The sequence below is a fragment of the Ylistrum balloti genome, unplaced genomic scaffold (assembly GCF_031769215.1).
Source record: "Ylistrum balloti isolate Yb309-2 unplaced genomic scaffold, AGI_CSIRO_Ybal_v1 Utg370420, whole genome shotgun sequence".
NCBI classification, from domain to species: Eukaryota; Metazoa; Mollusca; class Bivalvia; order Pectinida; family Pectinidae; genus Ylistrum; species Ylistrum balloti.
The window spans coordinates 990,390-1,012,269 of NW_026782284.1; the positions used below are offsets into that span (position 1 = coordinate 990,390).

Consider the following 21,880-nt stretch of genomic DNA (forward strand, 5'->3'; position numbering starts at 1 on the left):
GTACCATTTGTGTATATTACCGTTTTTGTATATGTACCGTTTTTTTTACCGTTTGTGTATTTGAACCATTTGTGTATATGTACCGTTTGTATACGGTTTGTGTAGATGTACCGTTTGTGTATATGTACCGCTTGTGTACCGTTTGTGTATATGTACCATTTGTGTATATGCACCGTTTGTGTATATTTATTATTTGTGTATATGTACCAATTGTGTTGATGTACCGTTTGTGTATATGTACCATTTGAATACATGTAACCTTTGTGTATATATACTGTTTGTGTATATGTACAATTTGTGTATATGTACCGTTTGTGTATATGTACCATTGATGTATATGTATCGTTTGTATACCATTTGTGTATATATACCATTTGTGTATATGTACCGTTTGTGTATATGTACAATTCATGTATATGTAACGTTAGTGAATATGTACAATTTGTGTATATGTACCATTTGTATATATGTATTATTTGTGTATATGTACCGTTGAATACATTTACCATTTGTGTATATATACCGTTTGTGTATATGTACAATTTGTGTATATGTACTGTATGTGTATATGTACAGTGTGTGTATGGACCGTTTGTGTATATGTAGCATTTGTTTACCGTTTGTGTATATGTACCATTTGTGCATATGTACCGTGTGTGTATATGTAGCGTTCATGTATATGTTCCGTTTTGTGTATATGTACGGTTTTTGTAGATGTACCGTTTGTGTATATGTAACGTATATGTACCGTTTGTGTATATGTACCATATGTGTATATGTACCGTTTGTGTATATGTACCGTTGGTGTATCGTTTTTGTAGATGTACCGTTTGTGTATATGTACCGTTTGTGTACCGTTTGTGTAGAGGTATCGTTTGTGTATATGTACCGTTTGTGTAAATGTACCGTTTTTGTACCGTTTGTTTATATGTACAATTTGTGTATATGTACTGTTGTTGTATATGTACCGTTTGTGTAACGTTTGTGTAGATGTTCCGTTTGTGTAGATGTACCGTTTGTGTATATGTACCATTTATGTATATATACCATTTGTGTATATGTACCGTTTGTGTACCGATTGTGTTTATATACCGGTTGTCTATATTTACCGTTTGTGTATCGTTTTTGCAGATGTACCGTTTCTGTATATGTACCATTTGTGTACCATTTTTTATATATACCATTTGTGTATATGTGCCGTTGATGTATATATACCATTTGTGTATATGTACCGTTTGTGTACCGATTGTGTACATATACAGTTTGTCTATATTTACCGTTTGTGTAACGTTTGTGTAGATGTTCCGTTTGTGTAGATGTACCGTTTGTGTATATGTACCATTTATGTATATATACCATTTGTGTATATGTACCGTTTGTGTACCGATTGTGTATATATACCGTTTGTCTATATTTACCGTTTGTGTATCGTTTTTGCAGATGTACCGTTTCTGTATATGTACCATTTGTGTACCATTTTTTATATATACCATTTGTGTATATGTGCCGTTGATGTATATATACCATTTGTGTATATGTACCGTTTGTGTACCGATTGTGTACATATACAGTTTGTCTATATTTACCGTTTGTGTACCGTTTTTGTAGATGTACCGTTTGTGTATATATACCATTTGTGTACCATTTCTTATATGTACGATTTGTGTACCATTTTTATGTGTATATATACCGTTTGTGTATATGTACCATTTGTATATCTGTACCATTTGTGTATATGTACCGTTTGTGTAGATGTAACGTTTGTGTATATGTAACGTATTTGTACCGTTTGTGTATATGTACCATGTGTGTATATGTACCGTTTGTGTTTATGTACCGTTGGTGTACCGTTTGTGTAGATATACCGTTTGTGTAGATGTACTGTTTGTGTACATGTTCCGTTTGTGTACCGTTTGTGTATATGTACCATTTGTGTATATGTACCGTTTGTGTATATGTACCGTTTGTGTACCGTTTTTGTATATGTACCATTTGTGGATATGTACCGTTTGTGTATATGTACCGTTTGTGTACCGTTTTTGTATATGTACCATTTGTGTATATGTACCGTTTGTGTATATGTACCGTTTGTGTACCGTTTTTGTATATGTACCATTTGTGTATATGTACCGTTTGTGTACCGATTGTGTATATATACCGTTTGTCTATATGTACCGTTTGTGTACCGTTTGTGTAGATGTACTGTTTGTGTATATGTACCATTTGTGTATATGTACCGTTTGTGTACCGTTTCTCTATATGTACCGTTTTTGTATATGTACCGTTTGTGTAGATATACCGTTTGTGTAGATGTACCGTTTGTGTACCATTTGTATATATGTACCATTTGTGTATATGTACCGTTTGTGTATATGTACCGTTTGTGTTTTTATACAATTTGATATATATATACCATTTGTATATATGTACCATTTGTGTCTATGTACCGTTTCTGTATATGTACCGTTTGTGTATATGTTCCGTTTGTCTATATGTACTGTTTGTGTATATGTACCGTTTGTGTACCATTTGTATATATGTACAATTTATGTATATGTCCCATTTGTGTAGATGTACTGTTTGTATCTATGTACTAATTCTTTATATGTACCGTTTGTGTTTATGTACCGTTAGTGTATATGTACCGTTTGTGTATATGTACCGTTTGTGTATATGTACCGTTTGTGTTTTTATACCATTTTATATATATACCATTTGTGAATATGTACCGTTTGTGTATATGTACCGTTTGTATATATGTACCGTTTGTGTATATGTACCGTTTGTGTTTTTATACCATTTGTATATATGTATCACTTGTGTCTTTATACCGTTTCTGTATATGTACCGTTTGTCTATATGTACCGTTTGTGTATATGTACCGTTTGTGTACCATTTGTATATATGTACAATTTATCTATATGTCCCATTTGTGTAGATGTACTGTTTGTATCTATGTACTATTTCTCTATATGTACCGTTTGTGTATATGTACCGTTAGTGTATATGTACTGTTTGTGTATATGTACCGTTTGTGTATATGTACCGTTTGTGTATATGTACCATTTGTTTATATGTACCGTTTGTGTACCTTTTGTGTAGATGCACCGTTTGTGTATATGTACCGTTTATGTACCGTTTGTGTATATGTACCATTTGTGTATATATACCGTTTGTGTACCATTTGTGTATATGTACCATTTGTGTATATATACCGTTTTTGTATATGTACTGTTTGTTTATTTGTACCGTTTATATGCCGTTTGTATATATGTACCGTTTGTATATATGTACCATTTGTGTATATGTACCGTTTGTGTACTGTTTGTGTATAAGTACCGTTTGTTATTCCTCGGATGCAAACATTTGAACTTGTTTATTTCGGTATGTCTCATTATTTGATATCCTATTTTATTGTGGGATATAAAGTTGTCTGATGCTCCTTATGTCGTCTGTTGGTTCCATCGTTGTAAAATTTGTGACATTCTTTACTTGGATTAACACAGTGATGAAATATAACGTGTTTCACTGCACCAGAAGAATAAAGTTAGAAGAGTACATTAAAAAAGGTCCTTCATTGTTTACATGTGGAACACGGTGCTACGACCTTCATCAAATGACTAATGTCTGTCGTCGATCTATACCATGGTTGTTGGTGTTGATGATTAAGAAAGTAAAACCTAGAAAATCGCTAATGATTCCGGTGTCATTGTCGTATGAATCACCTAATATATATTTCATTAGCGTGTGAAGTAAACGTAAGTGATATTTCACTATGTCGATATGTTAAACTTGAAATCAGTCCAGATCCGGTATCAGCAACACCGTCATCCATGCAGATGATCGACATGTGTTTATTGCATGTTTCCTTATCTTTGTCCCAGGTGTTGCAGCAATGACATACAGCAGATTATAAAGAGATGATGCATTCAAACTTCTCTGTTATTTCACGTTCGTAAATCCCCGGCGCAAGGTTTAAAACATGATATAAATGAATGTAGCTCTCTCCTCTCAGCACGTATAAGTAAAGATTCACCATTGGCGGCAACTACATACTTGAATTTACAGACATGTGTATTTAAATGTCGTGAATCTAACATCAAATTGCAACATTGTATGTTGTAATGTAATGTGAAATTAACAAAAACCATATTGACAGTAACAACGTCTAACGCTCTTCCCTCTCTATTCTTCGTTTTATTTTGTCTCAACGTTTCAGATAAAACGTTTCCTGACTAAGGTAAGTAGAGCCAGAGTGAAATATGGATTATCGGAAAACGTACAGCATAGGTAACGTATAGGTGATTCATATGTTTACGATAAAAACTGATCCAGGTGTGTGTCATATTGGTGAGGTATTGATGAGACCGTATGAGTAGTAAGGGGTCATGTACTGTATTCGGTAAACACAATTATAATAGGATATATTTCAACAGTCTTAATGTAGTCCACTATCGGATTTTATCAGCGGACTGATGGATTGTTACAGTTACAAGACTTTCACGGAGGTATGGGATTATTGTGAGCATGGTTTTAAAGACAAGTGGTGCTGGCCTAGTGCAGTCAATTTATTAACACAGAAGAGTGTGACTCATTAATCAAACCAATCGAACGAGAAACACATGAAAAAACGCACAGATTTCAACACTAGTTAAGCGTGATAATATAGGGATAATTCTATCTATATAATTTGGTTTTAACAACAGATGTTTCATTAAGTATCAAAATCATGCAATACTAGTTAAATAACTTTGGAAATATCATATATACTAATTATACTGATTTTTTCTTCTATCATTTTTACCCCGAGTAACAACAGGAAGTTTATAGTCACAATTAAGGCTGTAAGCACTACTGACGAGTTATAGAAGGAGAGCGGTATGATGTTGTTTGGTGCACTTTTCAGTTTTGGCTCTGATCGCCTCGATCTTCAGTAGAAAAGTAATCACAAGGCACAACTTTCATCCTAGCTAGGAAAATCCTTTCCTTTCCTGCTTTTCATTATCCATGCCTAGAAAATATACTTGTATGTTTTTCAATATTGACCATCCAAATGTAGGGATCAAATTAGTAGTCTATTTTAGTATTACATTTTCCGTCGAATGTTTCGATATCTGACGGATGAAAATACAACACGTTCTTTTGGGGAGAACATCGATGATAAACACCAAAAAAGGATCACAATTACAATCCCGTTGTGAAATATTCCATTTCGTCCTGCAATCTGTTATTAGATGTATTGCAGTTTCGTCTTTATTTGTATAGGTTATATTTGGAAAACGTGGAATCACTCTCTTGGAAGGCCCAAAATTATCGTGGCAGATGTCGCCGATGGAGCAAAAAGATGTATAACATTCCGGAACATCTGGTCTTAGTCTTCTTGTGCGTTTTGAACAGTGTAAACCTTTCTATTATTTCGCTTGTGGCATTCTTTCATTGATCCTGAATGCTTTATTTGAAATTGAAAAGGCTATCACAAACAATGTTTCAAAAAAACTGAAGTATGACCCAATAAAATTGAAAATTTTTTTCGAATGTAAACTTTTGATTGTTTATGTAATTTGTTTAAGTTAATGAGGAGTGGGATGTTACTCGTTGAGCAGGGTTGCAATATCCTTGTCCTAATTTATGGAGTTGTTTGAGGTGTTTTATTGAAGAAGCGAATGGACTTATTAATTAACGATATTGCCTTCAGAGCTCCTGTAACTAAGGTCTTCTGATTAAATATTTCATGTAGTTATCTAGCCTATAACTTTGTCATGGATAGGAATCGTGTTAGAATAGCAGTATGATGGTTATACAATTAGAAGGCAGTCTGGTCGAGCAAAACGCCTGTTACAGAATCATTATACACGATGGCGGAATGGATAAGTCGACCGTAAGTCTATATCTTGTTTTTAAGGGTGGGTTAGGAACCACAATGCTTAGAATCTGGTCTTCCAAATCATCCATTCAACTTTTAGTGCGGGCTGATTTTCAAATTAAAATGGACCAACCTAGCGTTGGAAGTATCATGTTTAGCACAGGGACAGCGGACGAGCACCTGATCGATTTACAAAGCAAAATGTCATACAGTAAACTTAAGGGTAGAACAGTGTAGCAGGGGTGTAAGCTGACAAGTCACGAACCACCCTACCAGGTAATGCAGGTGGGCTGATTAAAGGTAGCAGAGACAAAACAACTTCACCGCCTTTATAAATTTAATCTTCAATATACAAGGAAACACAGGCTCAATATACAGGTGGCTTGACAATACAGCCAACAGGTGCTCCATGTGCCTGCTACGTCGGCCACTCATGTATACAGCACTCACACGAAAAATTATGTAAATTTTACCCGCTCTATAGTAATAGTGAGATCGCACAGATACTCTTCAGCGCTATCACACCGACCAAAACCCTTTATTACGAGCACCATGCTTTTCATATACAGTCGCAAGTAGCGTAATACCATTCTGATTCTAGTCCGAGCATTGTTACACTGATACCCAACCTAATACGCTAGCTTGTCACCTACCTCTACAACTCGCTTCATAAAACGTCAAGGCTTGTGAAAAAATTAGTATATTTTTTACCCGGTAAAGCTTCCACATTTATAGGGCGGAACATGATCGCTGACAAATCAAATTCATATAACACAGTGCAGCCTGTCCTTACAGTAATGTTATATTCTCCCTTGTTTCAGTCGATTTTGCATGTGTATATATATGTGTACCTTCTCCGTCGTACATTACATTTTACTATGAGTACAACCCAGCAGGAAAGTTTCATTGACAAACCTACATGGTCTTTGATTGACATTTGTACGTTATGCTCCGGTGATAGAGGCCACGCCCCTTTGTTGCCCAGTGTTGTGTACTACGATACGGCGGTACTTGTCAGTCGACTCGGCGAGACCCGGCGCCAGATTACAACAACTAAACATGTTGTCCACACTTGGGAGTATTGCTGTGTATGTTCAATTCTCTGGCCAAATAATGTTGCTTTTTCTAATGCACGAAAATTATTCGCCACATCAATGACATGTGATGCCCAGTAGATGAAAGTTATCCTCCATATTAATTATTACACATGTATTCACCGGAGTAGTAGTGAATGATACCTTGGCCTAATGAGTTAAAACATGCGTCGGATTAAGGACAGAAGCTTGCTTTGCACTGTTTTCGCTCTCTTCAGTGCTTATGAAGCAGCACTTGTGCTTACCCCTCCTTCACTTACGGATAGTGTTAATGAAGGGGCAGCAGAACCTGACTTAATAAATCCCGGATTCATTAATAAACATCTGTTTCCTAAGCCAGGTAGGTCAATATCCATTTTTATCTATACCAAATGATAAATTGTTACAACTTTGACATTTTCATGCAAAATATCACATTTGTTATGTATAATGATTTAAGTCAATGCTTTAACATGTAAGAGTGTTGATAAAAGTGTGGATATATATATATATATTTATATGTACTATATAAGTAGTTAAGTGATGCTTGTAATTTATGCATGGACACTTACTAGAGCTACATGTCTATAAACATTATTTAAATATTTATTATAATATCATTGTTGTCTTGATCATGTGCTGAAATAAAGTAAATGTTCTGTATATCTATAAGCATGCCAAGTGTATCTTATATTTGCCAAATTTGGGCAATTCAGTCTTTATGCTTTGTGTATGAGCGGATGGCGGCATAGTGCTGTTTGTCGGTTGAACATTTTTATGGTCCATATAATTCATAGCTTAAAATGATGTGTTGGAACATACAGAATTGAGGTATATTTTCTCATCACAATAACGTTTTAATTCAGAATTTAAATCATCGTTTATCAGCAGTTGCATAGACATTTTTTCAAGCTTGCATCATAAAGCGTTGGTATATGAACACATAGCCACGTGTTTGGTTTGCTTGCCTAATGTTCGTCCGCTGCACTCGTAATAATACGGGTGCAATCAATATTCACTGCTGGGAGTGTATTCGGAGGGTAGGACGATAAATAGAAAGATGCACTCAAAGGATAGAAAATTTACCTTGATAAGAGTACACATATATATTGATGGGGTATGGAGTCAGTTTGTTGTCGGCTTTGGTTATATGTCTCTTTTGAAGAAATTGCTCAATGGGAGTGTGATAATTACGAGAGCTTTGTAGTTTAATTATTTGTATAAATAACTGAATGAGTAAGATGTTGTGTAGATGAGTATGTGTTTGTCATAGCCAATAGGACGAACGCAGTAGTAGTCTGATTTAAGGCTGTACTCAACTTGAATGACCCACATTTAGTGTCACTGCGCAGATGAATGGGGACAGAGCCAGGTGGCCGGGCTTTATCCTTCAGCTTACAGTGGTATGCAAATCAGGTCCTTCCCATGTGTAAATTAGGATATTGTAAACAGTATATATAAGACAGTGAAACGTCTGAGATCAATAATTATGACGCACTACGAATATAGGAAACCACATTTAACAAATATTTAACTTAAAGCGTCCTGAACTTATCAGCTGCTTGTTTCAGTTTCATTTGATTCATAAAGTGAAATGCTGTTACACAACATACCAAGGATTTAAAATAAATACGGATGTACTTAGAGCTTAATAAGAGGGCAATTGTCTGAACACCCTGCTAAGCCGTTCCCTCCTGTAATAAGTCCAGCTGATGTTGGTATGAATGTGTTAATAAAAAACACAGGTATATTGAATGTGGTTGTAAAAATGATGATATTTTATATTCAATAAGATAAAAATGTAAACAAGGTTAGCTTTGATCATACTTGTAACAATTCAGGGTACATTTAATACACCAGTGGAGAAAGAGTATGTTTCTTTTGTCCTTCAGAGTACACAGCCGATCCTCAAGTTTTATTGGTCTACATGGATATTAAGAAATGCAGCCATACTCATCACTTCTTTTCAATAGTATAGGCAGTTTACCGAGCCGCTGATTCTAAAAAAGTATATATTTTACACACTCCTACCCTTTTCATTGTAAGTCAGTATCTAGTTAAAATCCAGGAAACGCATAACACAGAGATTATTTGCTATTTGCAACCTTTCTCACCGTAAAGTTATATATACTTCAGTTTGGGGCATATAGGATAATGTTTTACAATATCTAGCTGTCAAAGTAGGGTATTTTGTTACTCCACACAAAGTATGCAATCACTCTAAAATCGATTCAGTATCCGCACGGCTCAGTTGTATCATTACGGAACACGTATAGTTCGAATGGATTAAGATTGCAGATATCCCGTTCACCTGACGTTATATAAACGATATGAATGAAGTAAAAATGTCATTCAGTCAACGGCGCTTTAATTAATTAACTCATACAAAATACATATAAATGTAAGTTACATTTTACCGGGAACATTGATAGAGTGAGGGAATTCATTTGTCATGGATGAATGACCTTAAATATAGATAGGTTCAAATTTCTTATCCATTTTCTATGTAAATTATGTTTAACGATACGTAACCGGTATTTTGACGACTGGCCAGTATATCGGTGATAGTGTTATAGCTAATGATTGAGTTTAATTACCACAGTTTAGCTGAGGGTATAATTACTATTTCCTGTATACGTCATTGTGTCAGTATGTAAGTTCGACTAGACCTATAATAAGCAGAAGTGGTGCAGGAAGTCCAAAAACAAATATGACATTTTATCGACTAATCTAAATATTATATTAATTAAATCTTTCTTTACATCATTGCTATGGGAAAGGGTTTTGTCTCATGAGAAACACCGAGTTCAACACGGTCACAAGGTCACTTGTAAAATCCATATACAATATTATGTACCATGTAATAGCGAAATTCAAATAATTCTTCAATTATCATTTTAAATTAGAAATACATGTTGAAAACTAATGTTTATATTGGCTGAAAATTATGTTCTCCTATGTTATTACCAGTTGTATTTAGATTTGTATCAAATTATGTTTACTGAGAGAGCGTTTAAATCAGGCTTCTCGATAGAGACCTTATTTAGTAACGTTTAAGCGAATTGTTGAAATGTACACCAGCAGTCATTAAATCTGATTAAATATAAATTACCTACAAAGATACAATGATACAAGCTGTTTTGACTTTTAAGTTCTACGGCGTAATTCAGCTCGTTACAGGGGTAAAAAACTATTTACGTAGTCTGAAAATATGTTTCTTTCCAATACCGATCGTTAATATATGTTAAATCTATTATAAACTATAAAAAGGACTGACATCAAATGTTTAACGTGAAATAATTCTTTTTCACACTCATCTATATTTTGCTAACCTTGTCCTCTGTCGCATTTCAGCGTATTGTAGTATAATACAGAACGCAAACAAGGATGTCCATCAGAATTTTGTTGAAATAATCTTTACAGGAGTCAAGTTTTACAACAGAGTATTGAAGTGAATAAAGTAGTTCCTTTCAATAGTTTATATTTGGTGACGACAAAAGCACGAGCATGCCATTTCCGTCCTTTGATTTGGTTTAAATGCGACAGCCCCATGGTGTAAGTATTATGTTATAAATTCAAGCCTAACGTTTCATGATGTTCTAGCTTAAGAAATATTCACAAACGGGAAAAGTTTATCTTAACGTTACATGCTCCTAGCTTTCTGGATACTCATTACTTCATATAGCTGTACAGCTAACCTCAATACACAGCTCAAAGTCTCTTATTGCATGCCTGCTTTAGTATTATTGAAAATTGCACCATCAATATTCATTTTTCTTTAATTTCAACAAATTCTGTACTGAGTCTTTTGTGCACATGCGAGCGAACTGACACTTTGAAATTTAATTCAGGTATAAGTACTGTGCCTTATACACGACTCTATGAAGGCAGTCACAAATAGATACACCCTTTACAGAAGACTTGAGAGGTTACCATCGGTCGTATTTACAAAGACAAGTAATGTGTAGTTAGGTCAAAGAGTTCTACCTTCTAATCATTGATTTACAAGATAAATACTATCTGTAATTAGCATCATTCTAAACACTAAACTCGCTTTAAGCTTTAAGAGGCCAAAACGAGAAACAAATCACTATAGAGAACGCAGCTAGGTCACAGGTCAACACGCTTAAATGGCAGATTTGAGCAGATGCTGTGTTGAAATAGAAACCTTTTGATGATAGGAATACATACAAAGAGAAACTACCTCTGCCATGTAATGTATAGCTTCCGTAGAAAAATTGGTGATATTTTCTTCTTACATGTCAATTACATGTCCCGTGACTGGATTACTGTGGGGGCCTGGCAAGTCAGCAAGCAGACAGACCTCTCAACGTGGGGGAGGGAGCAAAGGTTCTGCTAACCCCACGTGCAATACGGGACCACCGACCTGTACATTTATATCAGTACACCATTGATCTGTTGCACATGTTTCATGTTAGGTTTATATAATAAACCTTACCATTTACTGTGACTAGTAGAGGGAGCAGAAATGCAGTCTCTTTACTACGTTAAAGGGACGTCTTCTTACAGAACGACCCCATATAACAGTCCACCATATAGGTTTGGGGGAATTCGAAGTGAGGTTATGCTGAATAGTGAAAACCTAATACATATGTAGATAGTGTTAACATGCTTATACTTATTTTAATTTCACGGCTATTTCGTTTCTTCAATTTGGTTTCTGTTGTTTATTATTATGAAGCGATATAATTTTTACTTACTTCTGTTGTGAACAAGATCAAAACAAGCATATAATGTTTTGTGTTTCATTACTTATATTTGTAACTGACAGGTTTTGCAAGACACGAACACTTCAATGTAAATTATGTACTTCGTTCGTTATATTTCACACTTACTCGATACAATTCCTCCATATTCGTCTATGTGTTGGCACACTCAGATTGTAAATCATGGCTCGTGTAATTTATCAAAGTATAATTAAAGTTCAGGCTAAATAAGGAACTATCTACAATACGTTGCTGGTTTTATGTTTCTCAAGTTTTTTTATATCTGGGTTATGGCAGACGTGAAGAAGCCGTGACGTTAAGTATCGATATTTGGTGTACCTGTGAATACGTATTACCTGTATACGTCACCTCAACAGGACATGTATGTATATTGAACTGCCTGGTAAGCCAGAATGGATATGCTTTATAAGTATATTTCACATCTGAGTAATATCACCTATTTTGCTTGATTTTATATTTTCAATCGAATATCCTCTAAACCGATCACATGACCCTTTTCGATACTTAGATTGTGGCCTCTGCCAAGAGTCTGCTTGTCAATACATAAATTGAACGATATACATGTATACATATATATGTGTCTTTATAAATGGACATAGCCTTAATACGAAATATATGAACGGAATGAACAGGGCCTCGCTGACTGTTATAGTATCGGTATGGATGTTTCTATAATATGGATTCATTTGTACTCTCTACACCGCTGACTGCCATGACATTTATGTAGTACTGAGAACTGCTCGTTCATCACTGTTTTAATCAATTTATCTCTGCTTTAGATACTGCCTTTTTATTTCCTATAAATACACGTCATAAGTCTAGTGAATTAACGTTTTGAGATCAAGAAGATTACGTCATATACAAATGTTTATCCTGTTTATGAAAAATTAAGAAACATTTTTGTAATTATATAAAATACATCCTTACATTGCCGGAAAACTACACGATGTGATGTACAAATGTTCTCCGATTTTATTGACAACACAAACGCCATTTTAGTCCTTCACGATTACTATTTCCTCAGCTTGCATGTGGGATACATTTTATATGACTTTGAATTGCTAATTCTGGTTAAATCTAAAGTGTCCTATAGCTAAAATATTTACCTTTTGAGTTTCATTCTGCCGAAATTGACAATAAATATAAAACTTGTAAAACTGATTTAGGATTTAGGTATACCAATAAATACCAAGCAAACAGCTCTTCTGACTGACACAAGTGTAGGCCATGTAGTTGATATAAGTGTTATTAGGCTGCATCAGATGTTTTTCTGTCTTAATCACGGTTACTAAATCATAATAATGTGATAATTAAGGGCTATATAAAAGGCACAAGTCGAATGTTTGTGCAACCACACAGCTGTATCAAGGATTTAGTACTGCTATTTTTACATTTACTAACTAAATGATGATCTTTAAATCTTATTTCTCAGGTTGCTGATGTGCAGAGATATTCACTGCACTCATAGAGCATGAAGTACAAACATTGCTAGGTAATTATTGTGTTCACAATACCACATCGTAATATGTTGTATGTCAATGCACTCTAAACAGAAAAAAATGAACTTTTCGTAAGCCTACTTATATAGTGTATTTTGCTCCTCTATATAATCTGCTTATCTCAATCTTTTTCCACGACTCCAACCTGGACAGCTGTACACAAAGCTGTATGATAAGCGTAATGATTGCAGTTCCCCTATTGTAATTTTGTATCCATTTCTGGTTAGCAACATGCCTGCATATCGCGGTTGATTCGATAGCCAAAGGCCTGTTCCAATTATCAGAATTTATCATCAGAATTTATCAGGTTTAAAACTTGTCAGGCTGATGAAAATTATGGAGAAGTTGTACGGTCTTCATAGAAATCTCATTGAGAAGTATTCTATTTCCTTGTGTTTTATGCTTGGTTATTGGGTTCTTGGTTCTAATCTTGTATATCTTGTTCTCATATGAGAATGTGATATAACTTACTTGGATAAACCAAGGTTTACATGGCGGGTGTCGTCGATAAAACAGACGAAACTTACTCTTCCAGTACATCTGGTATTATTCTCGAATGTTTTATGCGGTTTTGTGTAAATCGTGCATTTGTTCATATTTTGCCCTAGTTTTAATGATTGCTATTTTGTTGATATTTTTATTTGTTTGTTTGTTTTTGTTGTTTTGCTTTAGAAAACAATTGCATAAAATAATGGTTTATAGTATTGAATTTAAAGTAATTAATTAACATTCTATGTTCATTATTACTGAATTTAAATGGAGACAGAGACATGACTGTCATAACTGGTTGCAAGAGACATCCAGATAGTAGCCATGCACCGTTAATTCCGGTACCACATCCGGAGACGAGAGATATTCCCAAATACCACATGTGGGGAGAGCAGACATAATCCCGGCTACCACATGTGATGAGGAGAGACATATTCTTGGCAACAATTTGTGGAGACGGGAGACAAAAACATAGATTAAGGGATCTTTCCGGGAATTCCATGTTTTGTAATCTTTATTTCTTAAGGAACAACAGATCAGTCACCACTTTTTCAAAAAAGACAGAATCAGAGTATTTAATCAGTACATTAGCAAAATACGGGATCCTTCAACATGGCGATTAAGACATCCTCATAATGATGTGGAGGGATTAATGCTCTGTCCCGAGTGGAAATATGATATTATTTGATTGGCTAGAAACAGAGAATCAGACCTATACTTGCCGATCTTAGTAACATGCGATCGTCATAGTCAATACTTTAGATTCAAATGAACATGTTGTGCCGCACTGAATAAGAAACAGTAATAGCTTCCCAATACTTGTTTCACATCTCTATGTTGAATATCTTACAAATGGACAACGTAAGTTTTTAGGTCGATATTTTTATCGACTTTTTAACGCAAAGTTGATCGCTTGTGGTTGAATTCATCATATTGATAAAAAAGTTATTTCAAACGTAAGATCTTACGTTGGTCTTATATCAGAAAAATGTTGAATATTTTGCTGTTTGTGTCCGCAAGGGTTGGGCAAAACCACAGAATCAAGTGTTTCAATGAGACGTTTATTCGGTAGAGTGGACGTTTAATGGAGCCGAGAGATAGATCGGGCTGGGTTTCGTGCGAGTAGTGTGTGTAACAAATCACAAAAACAACACACAATTTGAAGCAACAACGCCAGCGAACCATTGTTCCCGCCTATTGTAATACTGACAGTTGATTTACCTGAAACGCTTCTCGCGTGTGCATTGTTTGTAACACTACCATCCCCTGAACACAGCGCTATAATGTCCTAGTTTGGCGCCAACACATACCTCTACCTAAATAATCGTACCATCTTGTAAGAACAGTCCTATGATGTGTGCATGGATCATTAATGGTCCACATGGAGATGTATATGTTTATATTACAGAAAATGGACATAGTTTTGATATTCTGCTTTTAAGCATAGAAATAAAAAAAAACTACTTTCGAGAGTAAATATACAAAATTATACACTTTGTTTCAACCGAGTCACTTGTTATCCTTTTTTGCTTTTTGTTCTTGTTATTTCAAAGTTACCAATTTGCAGGGTTAATAGGCAAATAAATGTCTCGTGACCATTATTGTCTTTGTCAATGTTGCGTATGGATTGGAATGTACATTTTGATAATGATATCGGAGAATACACCGAATATAGGTTAGTGTTTCAATAAACAGTAATAGTTATAAATATAATACCAGTGAAATATCGAGACCGTAATCAAAATGTCACGAAGAAAAAGTAACTTTAACTTAAATAAAAACAAGGTTGGAAATGAGGTAATGTCTTAACGATCACGACGTAAGTCAACGGTATTGTGGTAGATAATTATTTTCTATGCAGTATCAGGTATGTCCTCCAGTTTGGATTGGTTTTTTCTTTACAAACAAGATACACTTCTGACAACGGCGTGCAAGCCAAAATTGCAGAAGTACTTAAAACATAAGGGAACACTGATATTGAAAATAACATTTCAGAAAAGCTTTGCACTATAAAACGTCTACACCAAGGTTAAAGATAACGTGTCTACATAAATTAACATTGTAAACCGTCTACATCGCTCCATAGAATGAAATGTCTCGAATAAATCCCCGTATAGACACATTAAGACAGTTCTTTCATGTTTTGTCGCCAAATGATAGACTAAATAGCCTTTTGCATATGACCTGATAAAAATACTGCTATCATATCCTTAGTTTTACGACTTCAGACCAGAATGAAGACATTGAGCCAAGACTCCTTATGATACACTATTATGTTTTTATATAAATTTTCTTTGTCCACACAAAACCTTCTCTTTCAAAGGAAATGTAGCAATTTACAATATGCACAAACGTCACAGGAAGCTGTAGTGATTGCAAGCTTGATGTGATTCATTTTATCCATCTATCATTAATGTTTTGTAATAGTTCTTTGAAATCTCGTACTATATTCTACTTACCTGCATTACACTGATTCATCGATGTTATGTTGTCCCGTGTTAAAAACAGTATGTTAGATGTGTTTTGATGATGTGATGGTGACAGGTACCATAAGACCTAACAATGCTACGTCTACCCGACACAAACTATTATCTGCCCTATCTAACGAGCTGTTTTGCCTCACCTGTTTCCGGACTTGTTATATAAAACTTCAGCTGACTTTACACCCTGGGATAAGTATGGTCTCGGTTCCTATTCCTATAAGTTCTCGTTCGTAAATGTCAACTTTTACATATAAAACTGCATTTTGTTCGTAACTTTTACAATCACTCCTAACATCACTGAATAGTGAGTCTTTGAACAACGTGATGTCGGTGACTTTAGGTTATACCTAGCTAACCACATTCCTGTTAATATCTTATACAGACATATTTATATAAAGAACACCGTAGTCATGAACATAGAACAAGCATATTTGTGATATGTTAAAATTTTAAGGGAGAGCCTCCAACCCATTCTACTGAAGGTGTTTTCCTTTAGAATCATGCAATGTGGATCAGAAATTTCTCCTACATGAAATATACAGTATATCCTATCGAAGATCGTTGTTTTCACATCAGCAGAGAATTTTACATGTACCATTTTTACTGACCTAGACTGAATCACCCAGACCTGATGTCAGTTCTACGAGTTGTAATTGGTATCGAAACGTTTGCAAATTTATGCAAAAGCCAATATGTCTGCGATTTTCTTACATATTACAATCATATGCTGTGACATCCCTGTATGCCAGGAATGTTATATACCTACCTATGGTAGTTTAATTAATGAACCACTCATTGTGCATCCTTCAGATGTTTGGAACATGTAGCCTATTTCACAGGATGTATTCAGAACCCAGTGGAATAGTTATCAAACATATAATGACGAAAAGCCAGTTGCTTCCCCAAGGCAGTAAAGACATTGACCTTAAACTTATATTATTACAGTGGTGTATTATTAAATCATATATTGTTGCATGAAACCTACATATATGTAAATATACAGCTGTTACGTGTTCAAATGGTAAAAAAAAACTTTATTGCGTCCATATATGTCATCAATAGTTATATGTAATGACCTCGTTTCAATTACGCTTGAAGATGAATGTCATCAAAGCTATTTATTTGGAAAATGTAACTTGATTTTATTTATTTGTGAAGTAAAAACTTGTGAAGGTAAAGGCTGAAGTCAAATAATAAGCGCGGTGCAGTTTGATGTTGTTACAGCTTAAGGTGACTATAATTGTATTGATATGGTAGATATAGGTGTAGCTAAAAATGGATCATTTCTTGAGGCAGTTTACACCACAACGATGCCACACTGATGGGAGTAGATATCCATAACTGTCATGCGCAGACATGAATGACAATTGGAATGTGATCCGTACAATGTTTCTATTGTACCTCCAATCTCTATCGTTAACCATATTAAATGTTGATACAGAATACCTCTTTCAAAATCTTCGAATATACTATTGGCTTTTAACCTTTTCCTTTTTTGTGTCACGAATTTCGGATGTAACAACATATCTGAAATGTTAACATCAGTTTTAATTCGTCTTCAATAAGTTTGGACGATAAATATGCAGGCTTACTTCTTTTTAAGCTTCTGCGCTGCATTGTTAAGATTCACATTTCTAATGTACTTTTGGCCTATTTTACTATTTGATGAACATCACTTTTGTGAGATTATTTATACGACAATATAATCACATGTCCAAAGAATATGTTAACTTTGCGATCCTGATTCGATGTATGACTTGTATTAAATATTGAATTTTATATATCACTTGTGTAGGTATTCTCAAATCCATTAGGGGTTTAGTAGATTACTCACCGACTATACTTAATGTATTGATCACTTAGGTTGATGTACGTAAGGAAAAACCATTTATATATATTTACCTTAGTCTACCACTTTGTTTGAATCCTATTGAGTGTGTTGAATTTTGTACCGGCACACAATGTTTACTAACAAATGAAAGCTGCAAGGTGAGCTTAAATCTGACCCCATTGGTTAAAAATGAGACATACACGTACGTTAAAAAAAGAAGGAAAACAGGTCTGCTAATATATATTATATTTCATTACAATTGCAGGAAAGTGATGTGTCTTCGATATTATTAAGCTAGGTAAAACTACTCCATCCTTTAAAAAATCCCTCTGCAGTTCTTACAACTACTAAGTTGGACATTTAGACAATGGTTCAGGTGAACTTGATACCGCACTCCGCTCTTTATAGATTATGAACTAGAAAGTAGACAAACGTATTTTACAAACATTAATTTACACGGAGGTATTATTTTCGTGGTATTACTGGGCACTTTTAGTCAGGACTTTCTAGATTATAGTATAGTTATGGGACATCGATTCCATTTATTGATCCTGACGAACTGACATGTCCCGAATTTATTATCGACCGAGTCAAATCCTAATCTACCTATGCTAAAAATCATAAAATGCAAACAACATTGAAACTCGCGAAACCCTGTCAGATATTTAGTCTCCCGGCTTCGTTTGCTTGTAAGACAGAGTAGAATACATCGGACTCCAGGTTAAACGGGTCGGCGCAAAAGCAAACGGAAGATATGAAGTAGAATTCTGATACAAGATTTTAATAGTGAAAAGTTATCAGTTTGATCATTAGAAGACATGTAACATATCCAACGCGTTACTTCTGTAGAGGAGACAGGCACATTCACATGTTATATATGTGGGTTTTGTAGTGATGTCATTTCATTCTCCTTCTTGTCCTCGTCGGGACTGTTTCTTTCTGTTTGTTGTATAAACTTGATTGTTAAACAAATGAATAGCATGCTGACTTAGCAGCTGTATAGTGAATGTGGATTTAAACTTTTTTAACTTAAATAAATTGTTATGAATGTCTATGAATTGAGACACCGTGATATGTTGTTATTAGTGCAATAAGTTTCCCTGGTCTCGTGTCTCTCTTATATATCTAATGTTTAGAAATCATTTTCCTTTGGTGCCCTAGTAGCTGCCATTTATTAGCGATTATTCACATCGTTATACAATATGAAAAGGTATGCCGAGAAAGTGATTTGTTTAGGTTTAGTTTGTGACAATCTGTACCTATAGTTCTTTGTCTCGATACTTTTGTGGTTTTATTATTATGCATTTAAGCCATGCTAACTGTAAAATTCATTATTGGTTTTACTTTTGCATGACCATCAATTACCAATGTCCAATAGAGGGCTTATTTGCTTTTTGTCTATTAGGATTTCATATAGACTGTTCGAAACTGTGTTTACTCGCTACTTTGAAAATCAATTACAGCTATCACTCGTAGGAAATCCTATGGTTTTCAGAGAAATATATTACCTGAAAGATAAAACAGTTTGCCTTTGACTCACTGATTTGAAAGAAGGTCACTCATACAAAGATTACTAAAAGTGACACTTCCGAGAAAGTAAATATAGGAGTATATGGTCTATCCTGGGTTATATGTGCCAGAAAGGAGGACTTGTAGATTGATAAGAAGATATACAAAATAGCGAGGACTAAGGTGTGTATAAACAGATAAACAAATAAACAGTGTATAGAGAAGGGTCAGGAGAACCCCAGGTGGCCCACTATCAATAGATACCTCTGTATGAATTGATGAGTAAATGATTATATATTTGAATTAAAGAACGACCGATTATTTTTGTAAAGATACCCTGAATAAATATTGCGTTGATACGAAAAGGGCATTTGAACCCCACCAGGTGGCGTTGTTGTCATTGAATAAACATGTATAGGACTTTTGGAATCAATTAGAAAACGTATAACGATTCCTCTATAGAAGTGTTTAATCGAGCAACCCTAGTAATGATTTGTTAATCAACGATTTTTTTCGGATTTTCGTAAATGAACAACACAAGCGTGTAGGGCTTGTACTTAATCATTGTCAACTTGGAACTTATCGATGTCATTTCGGAATATGTTTGGGGTTTTCAATCAGAAAATTAATATTCATCATTAATGTGGCATTTTACAAAATAAAATGATAAACTGTGTTTTGATTGCAAAACATATCATACGTAAACAACTCTCTCTTATCATTTCCACAATTGCTAATACACATTTAGGAAAACGTGCTTTCAAATAGGCATTTCCATTCAGGTAACATATTCATTAATTGAATAGTTGAGAAGTTCGTCATAACGGGAACATTAATATTTCGAATTAAAAGAATAATTGACTTATATACTTCGTGGAGATTTCATAAATAACACACAAATGGTATATGTAATAGCGTTTAAGAATGTATAAGTTATGATTATGAAATATAAATTGAAATTAGTTACTTGTGACTCATTTGCTAGAATAGACCAGTAAATTGTGTGAGAACATGATACAGAAAGCGATGAAGACGTACATATCCTTCTGTAAGCGTATACGTCATAATAACATGCATACTCATATGATATCAAATACACCACAGATATCCACCATACTCATCGTTACACATTACGTGTAATATATATTAATGTACACTAGCACACATCCGATGTAGAGGAAAAGCTGGCTTGAAGTCACTGGAAAAATGTCGTTATACTCTTTGACGCAACAATTGCAACACAACGAACAGACAGAGGATACATTACCACATCGTACACTACCTACATCAGTGTTAGTACTCTCCACACTGGTCATTTGTCTGATGAAGGTGACCGTGTAGATCTCGCACACTATGTACGTCAGTGCTAGTACGCTCCGCCCTGGTCATTTGTCTGATGAAGGTGACCCACGTACTACGCTCCACACTGGTCATTTGTCTGATGAAGGTGACCGTAAAGATCTCGCACACTATGTACGTCAGTGCTAGTACGCTCCACACTGGTCATTTGTCTGATGAAGGTGACCGTAAAGATCTCGTACACTTCGTACATCAGTGCTAGTACGCTCCACACTGGTCATTTGTCCGATGTAGGTGACCGTGTAGATCTCGTACACTTCATACATCAGTGCTAGTACGCTCCACATTGGTCATTTGTCTGATGTAGGTGACCGTGTAGATCTCGTACACTACGTACATCAGTACTAGTACGCTCCACACTGGTCATTTGTCTGATGTAGGTGACCGTGTAGTCATCGAAACGTCACCCTCTAATTATCTACTGGTTGTGCTTTAAGAACCTGTATTCTACTTCTAGGCGTTCATTAACTCACTTCGATCATTTGAACATTTGACTGGATATTTCTTGTACTGTTATTGATCCTGAACAGTTTGTCAAACTTATCTTTTTCATGCGTCTACCATAGAAAAGCGAATAACCCGAAGTACTGAAATTTATATGAAGTCCGAGAGAGCAACATCCTCTGATTGACGTCATTTATATGTATAATTGGAAAATATGTGTACCTTAATATGACGGTATCAGTGTACATTGTCCGATCTATGTGTATCATAAATATGTTCTCCATATCAATATTAGAGACATGTTAATAACAGACAACAGAACATTCACTTGGACTCTTTCACAACTGCCCGTTTTACAAGAATAATGACGCCGTTTTCCTGGATGGAAAGTACATACTGAGCTGTGTTTGTAAAGTACGCGATGTCTGTGTATAGAATCAGTCTGTTAGTTAACTTGAAACTTGATTCTTCCGTTACACAAATCAGGATCACAAGTAATAAAAAGTACTTTCAATTCAGTCACAGTTCATTCCGCTTAATGATACGATTTCGATTTTCCCGAGATAGAGGATTCGTTTTTCA

General features: G+C 34.9%; 1 protein-coding gene across 1 annotated transcript in view; it reads left to right on the top strand.

Annotated features, from left to right (window-relative positions):
- The first annotated feature begins 7,093 nt into the window (after positions 1–7,093).
- LOC132554629 (sclerostin domain-containing protein 1-like) overlaps positions 7,094–21,880 on the top strand; it is a 28,393-nt gene continuing 13,606 nt past the window's right edge. Inside the window, exon 1 of the mRNA XM_060218947.1 lies at positions 7,094–7,297. Within this exon, the coding sequence (XP_060074930.1) occupies positions 7,123–7,297 (175 nt within the window). The 5' untranslated portion in view covers positions 7,094–7,122. The remainder of the gene's footprint in view (positions 7,298–21,880) is intronic.